This window comes from Pleurodeles waltl, chromosome 4_2 (assembly GCF_031143425.1).
Source record: "Pleurodeles waltl isolate 20211129_DDA chromosome 4_2, aPleWal1.hap1.20221129, whole genome shotgun sequence".
Taxonomy (NCBI): Eukaryota; Metazoa; Chordata; class Amphibia; order Caudata; family Salamandridae; genus Pleurodeles; species Pleurodeles waltl.
The window spans coordinates 448435351-448441350 of record NC_090443.1 but is presented as its reverse complement, the minus strand read 5'-3'; the positions used below and the strand labels follow the sequence as shown (position 1 = coordinate 448441350).

The 6000-nt window shown below is 44.6% G+C and overlaps 1 protein-coding gene across 1 annotated transcript in view; it reads left to right on the top strand.

Annotated features, from left to right (window-relative positions):
• The first annotated feature begins 406 nt into the window (after positions 1-406).
• LOC138292902 (LIM homeobox transcription factor 1-beta-like) overlaps positions 407-6000 on the top strand; it is a 485502-nt gene continuing 479908 nt past the window's right edge. Inside the window, exon 1 of the mRNA XM_069231774.1 lies at positions 407-498. Coding sequence (XP_069087875.1) covers positions 441-498 — 58 coding nt within the window. The 5' untranslated portion in view covers positions 407-440. The remainder of the gene's footprint in view (positions 499-6000) is intronic.

Sequence of the window (6000 nt, the reverse complement as noted above, 5' to 3'; positions counted from 1 at the left end):
GATCACAGTTCCATACTTTTTAAATTCATTTCGACCACCGGTCTTGGCGTGCTTGAACTTGCAGGTGCAATTTCATAGATCTTCACTCCTAATAGCTGATGGGGATTAATTATTGGTGAGGTGTTAGCTATGTACCCACTTATCTGAAATCATGCCAACTTTGCCATCACGATGATGTCATTTTACTGCTAGTTTTTGTTCATCTCGAGTTCTAGATGCTATAGAGCGGTCCCCACTGTGAGTGTCAAACTTTAATCGCGCAGTTCATTAAAACCATTGCAAAAGTAAAAGAGGAGGATGTGATCAACATATTTGTGCAAATCATCTGAGCGTTTGAGTTGTAGATACATCGTTCTAGATTTGTTCTGGCTTTGTCTTCTTACCCAGGTCTTGTTCTTTCAGATTTCTCTGGCAGCACTTGTGATCGGAGCGAGCCGAGTATGAAGACGGAAGAGAGTCATTCGTGCCTGCAGCAGGCGGCTCCCGGCCTCGCCTTCGGTGAGAGATTATTACAATAATGTCTTTTATTCTCTGCGCCCGACCATGATTAATGGCACAGACCAGTCATTGCTTTTATTCGCAGAGCACCGTGAATCCCATTAACTTTCTCTCTCGTTCGAGCAGCACGCCAAACTTACAAGCATAAGCAAACAAACACATATTTCTATGAAAAATAAAGAATTGTTAAACTTTTGTTTGAATTATTATAACACGTTTTTGTGGTATGTGACGATATTATTGTTTGGTGTAAGATGCAGATAGTTTTCTCAATTTTAATATGATACGAAGAAATATTTTTAGACACTTTTACAAACTATTACCATGGTAGTGACACAATCACGAGGGGTCGTTGTCTCATTTAACTGCGCTGTGTTAGAGATACAGGCGCAGAGGCAAAGAGCGAGTCAGGGGACATACTGAGTTTACCGCGCAGTACTGTAAGCTGCCCTGATGGACGAATGACAGGAAGTCTAAATGACCCCTATGTATTCTCCTGCAAATCGGTGCAGTAACTCATTGCACCCGCTTTAGGAGGATCACTGATTGGCTTTGAAATGCAAGCACCTTGGCACTTGCACATTGAAAGCACACAGGTGGTTTGAAACAGCTGGTCCGCCTTTCACTAGTGTGCTGTTTCACAATGAAGGCATGAGCTTCCATCTACACTGTGAAGCAGTGGCAGCTGTCGCCAATCAAGGGTGGCAGGGTGTGGGTGGGGGCGGGGGTGCTGCGGGCTGCCAGCTGCCTCCATGACGCTCCTCTCTTCCTGGCACTGTGCGCATAGGTTCCCAATCCAGATGCCACTCTCATGCTATACCAAGCATGAAAGCAGCACTGGGATAGGCCTGAGCGGGCTGGTTTGATGCTCGCTCAGGCACAGGGAGCCTGTGCCATTTCTCCAACCCAGCTGTGCAACGCAGCTGGGTTGAAGAAATATAAGTGTACATGACAGTTTGTCCGCCCTAAGACGGTCCGCCAAACCGACATGCGCACATACACGTGCCCATGGCTCCTCCTCCCTGCCATGGCCCTGCTCTGCCCTAGACTCCCATGGCTCAGTCAGACAGTGACAAACACTGCCTGACTGTGCATGTGGGTGACACTCCTCCCCTATTACGGAAGATCCACCCTGACTGTGAACAGCACATTGACATTAATAAGGAGCATTATCCAAGTCTGCACGCAGTTACAGGCGTGCTGTTGTGTAAAGCGGGACAATGTGGTCTATACATAATAGGGCCCTAAAAGTAGTTATCCGTTGCACCCCAGTTTCCCTCATTCAACTTTATAATGTTGAAATGTTTAGCCCTGCATTTGCTTTTCAACTCTCTTGTGTTTTGTAAATTGGCAAAACCATGATTCATTGGTTCCATGGAATTCTGTATTATACTGAGCCTATGGGATTCCACCCTGTGGCAGCTAGAGTCTGGTTCCTGCATGGCTAGTTGTGTCATCTTTCCTGGGAATAACTTTTTGGCATTCTTCCACAAATGTACCTGTTGATTGTTAACATAAATACATTTGGTCTAATAAAGTAGCTTTTAGTGTAACACGAAATATTTTAAACTCCTACATAGACTGGACGCAATTGAAAAAGATTACACAACCACAAGTGATTTTTTCAACCATGAACTGGGGAACAAAAACTATCCTCAGATTCCACCCTCAAAGAAGACTCACTTTAACACTGCTTTTTGGTTATTCAGCAGGCAGGCAACCACTTCCTGGTTGGAATAACAGCCTAATGCCTCTGTCCAAGCAAGACAGGCCCTTATTCCCCTTCCTTATGTCAGGGGGGGAGAGTACTCCCTTCACGTCTTAGCAAAGCATGGAAAAGTAAAGGCTGGAGCCAGGGCTGTGAGTTTTAAGAGCAGTGGTGGCTCCCACTCAACAGGGGCTGCGGGGGGAGGATGGGGTGGCAGGAAATTGGGTGATGTAAAAAAAAAAGCTTACCTGTGGGGGAGACGCGTTTGTCTCCCCTCCGTCCTCGCCCTCTTCCTGTTACCAGTCTCCCAGCCAATCAGGATGCTGCTGTCACCAGCAATAGCAGCGTTGTGATTGGTCTGAGCGGCTTGCTTCACCGCTCAAACTAGGATTGGGAGCCTGGGCATGTTCTACACTCAGCTGTGCTATACCGCCGGGTAGAGAACATGCAAAGTGTGTATGTCTTTTTGGCCGGCCCAACACACGTTACCCTCCCCCGGCCCACTCCCTCCAGCCGAGCCCCGCCCTGCCCCACCCCTTCTCTCCTGAAAAATAAAAAGATAAAAACATAACAAAACATTATCATTTTATTTTTCCTGTGGGGCAACGCTCCTTTGTCTTAGCGGAGGAGCCGACCCTGTTTAAGAGGCATTTGTTTGGAAACTGAAAACACAAGTTATAATTAGAGATATGATTTGTGAACTAGGTGGGAAATATCAGGCCTGTAGTTTTTCTTCTCTAACTGATAGCAAAGTGGGCTTTCTCGAGAGGCAATATTCAAACTCACAAAGTCAGTATTAGAGTGTGATTCTTTTTAAACTGCAGCAGAATGTCCCTAGATCACATGAATCCACAATTGCTCTGGACATATTCAGTTCCAGTGTTTTGTAGCTCATCGTTGTTCTTGTAAACAAGACCCAAACACATGCAAATCAGGGCCATATTTATAGGCCCCTAGCACCACAGGAGCGTCACTTTTTGTGACACTCTGTGGCGCTAAGCACTGAGCCGTAATTACAAGGTGGCGTTAAGCCACTTTTTGTGGATTAATGTCACCTTGTAAATATGGCCCATTCCCATGCAGCACTATGCGTGGAAGGGGGGTGCAATGGGTGCTGCTGTGGGTGTGCCACAGTAACACCCATTGCATTTTGACACTGCCTCGGATTTATGAAATTTTGTAAACCTGAGGCAGCACCAAAATCTAACTCCAGCCCCGGGGTGGCATTAGCAGAGCGCAACGAGGACGAATACTTTTATTCCTCCTCGTTATTTGCTTTTTTTATGTATGCTGCATTCTGCAGTACACATAGAAAGAGCAAAATGCCAGAAATGATTGTTTTTGTGCAGGTAGGGACACCTTCCCGCACATAAACAATCACACCCGTCAACGCAGACATCCTTGCACGATGGTGCAAGGATGCTTGCGTTGGCGCTGGCTGCTGAATTTAGCACCAGTCCAGGGGACAACAAATGGGTGCGTTTCTAAAGTGACACAGGGCGGCTCTGCCAATTTTGGCGCAGCACTGTGCTGCACTACTTTTTCATAAATGTGGCCCTCAGTCTTTGCCTGGCCCTAAAAGCGCCTTTCAATCTGCAGTGCTAGGCCATACCCATTGCATAGGAACACAGGAAGCCTGTTTTATTGCACCTGTTGCCCCTCATTAAAAGGTACCGTGTACATGCGGAGTATCAATTGCTTGAAGCAAACTTGATCATTTATGCTCCATTGAAAATTATTTTTTAATATTCCAGTAGGACTTCTGGCTACCGGGAACTGTTTTCTTCACTTAACTCGGGACTGCTGGCCATCAATGACTGCAGGGAACACATTAGCCACCTCCTGACAAGCCCCACCCATCCCTTCCTCCACTGTGGGAAATCCCGCCCTGCCACTTACAGCATCAGGGAAGGCAGGGTCAAGACTCTTCGGAACCAGTCAGATGCAGTACGCTCTGGCACTGCATGCAGCTGGCTATGGGTGCCCCTGTTTTACCTGTGTTTTTTATATTTTTTTAAATGTTGCCCGTTTAGCACTGAACAAAAGCTGGGGGGTTTAAAAAGTATGCAAAGTTCTAAGCTTAGTAACTTTGTACATCTCTGACCAGTGCTAAATTTGTAAAATAAAGAGTGCCAGTGCCCAAACCTCTGCTCAGAAGTGTGTTGCCGGGGCAATAGACCATCGCCCCTCCCCCCAAAAACTAAGGCTGCTCCTTCCTAAATTCCCCTCATGTCGCTTTAATTTACTTTCAGCCACTCCCTGCCCGTTTCTCTCACTCTTGCAAGTTCCTGCTTTCTCTGTTGGTGCCAGTTTCTCAGTCTTTGTCTTCCTCTATCTTTCCATTTGGTATACTTTCCTTCTCGCTCTCATAAACGTCCGATGCATTTTTAGCACCCCAAAATGCGTGCAGTGACCCCCACGTGCAACCACTGGCTCAAATTAAGCACTTTAATAAGCTGCCTCATAACACGTTGTGAACCGTTATTTATCTCCCTTGTACACAGATTCAAACCTACACATTTTATAGCATCACAATAGTGCAATAGCGCCTAGCAGAGGACATGCTACACTGATCATGGGGCACTCAAAATCTCTTTTTTTGACTGAAGTATTTTGAACTGTCTGGCTAAAGTTTACCAAGCTTTCTAACGCATCTTAAGCTGTACCTGTGCTTATATATATGAAGTTTGTTGAAGACTGGTAAAAGTATTTCATAGTTGAAAAGGATGAATATTTTAGATGATTACTTTTGCATATCGCCGCGTTTTTGCAACATTTTAAACACTGAAACGCCTGAAACGTTTTTTTTCATGTGCTCAACTGTCATTGGCATCTTGTTTTTTCATCAAATACCAGAAATATAAGTTGTCCTCTACGTAGCACTGGCCACAGCAAAGTTTGCCTTTTTGTATCACTGCAAATAAAATAATGTTCCTACTAGTCAGGTAATTGACACCCATCGTATCAATCCCCAAAAGATGGATTGAAGAAATGTCCTTGCTGAGATTCACAACAGTGCCCTATAGTTACTCATTAATCCCAGAAGAAGGCAGAGCACTGGCATTTCTACCCGTCAACATACGCATGAAACCTATGAATGATCCACAAAGCGCTCTTTATTAAATTAAAATCAGAATGCAATATTCCCTTTGCTGGCATTTTCTTTTATTTGTATTTTTCATAGAGCATCACAATTTAGGATTAGCCTTACAGCAGGTAGGAAAAAAAAATAATCTTTAATTTTCTGGGTAAAGACAAAAAATACCTTACTGGATGATGGCAACACACACTCTATCTTTTTTAGGTCTGGCTTGACAGTGCAGCTGTCGCCAGACATAGTGTGATTAAACTAAAAAAAGGGTCGGATTGGGACCAAAAACAGCCCCAGGCAGCTCCAAAAAAGTGGCCCACATTTGAGGAGCGTTGCCTTTTACAAAACATTGCTTGGCTAGTATCAAGGCGCTAATTTTCGGAGAAATGTGTGGTACAGTAAGCATTTTAAAGCTTGTATGGTTTGTATTATTGGTGAAGACTGGAAACACAGTAGCTATAAAGACAGAATACTTATTCCAGTCTTAACACCTTGTTCAAGGTTGCAAGAATCCCGCTCCCAATCAACCCTGATCCTCAACCCTGATTATAACATCAATCAGAAATCTAGTCCAAAGCCAAGGAGCACAAGGGTTTAGGTCAGGATCCCTGGGAAAAGAACCTACAATGAAAAAAAGAGAAAAAGCAGCTCTGAAATTCACCCTCTTGATGATTCACTACAGAGGGGTTTCATACAACAAAAT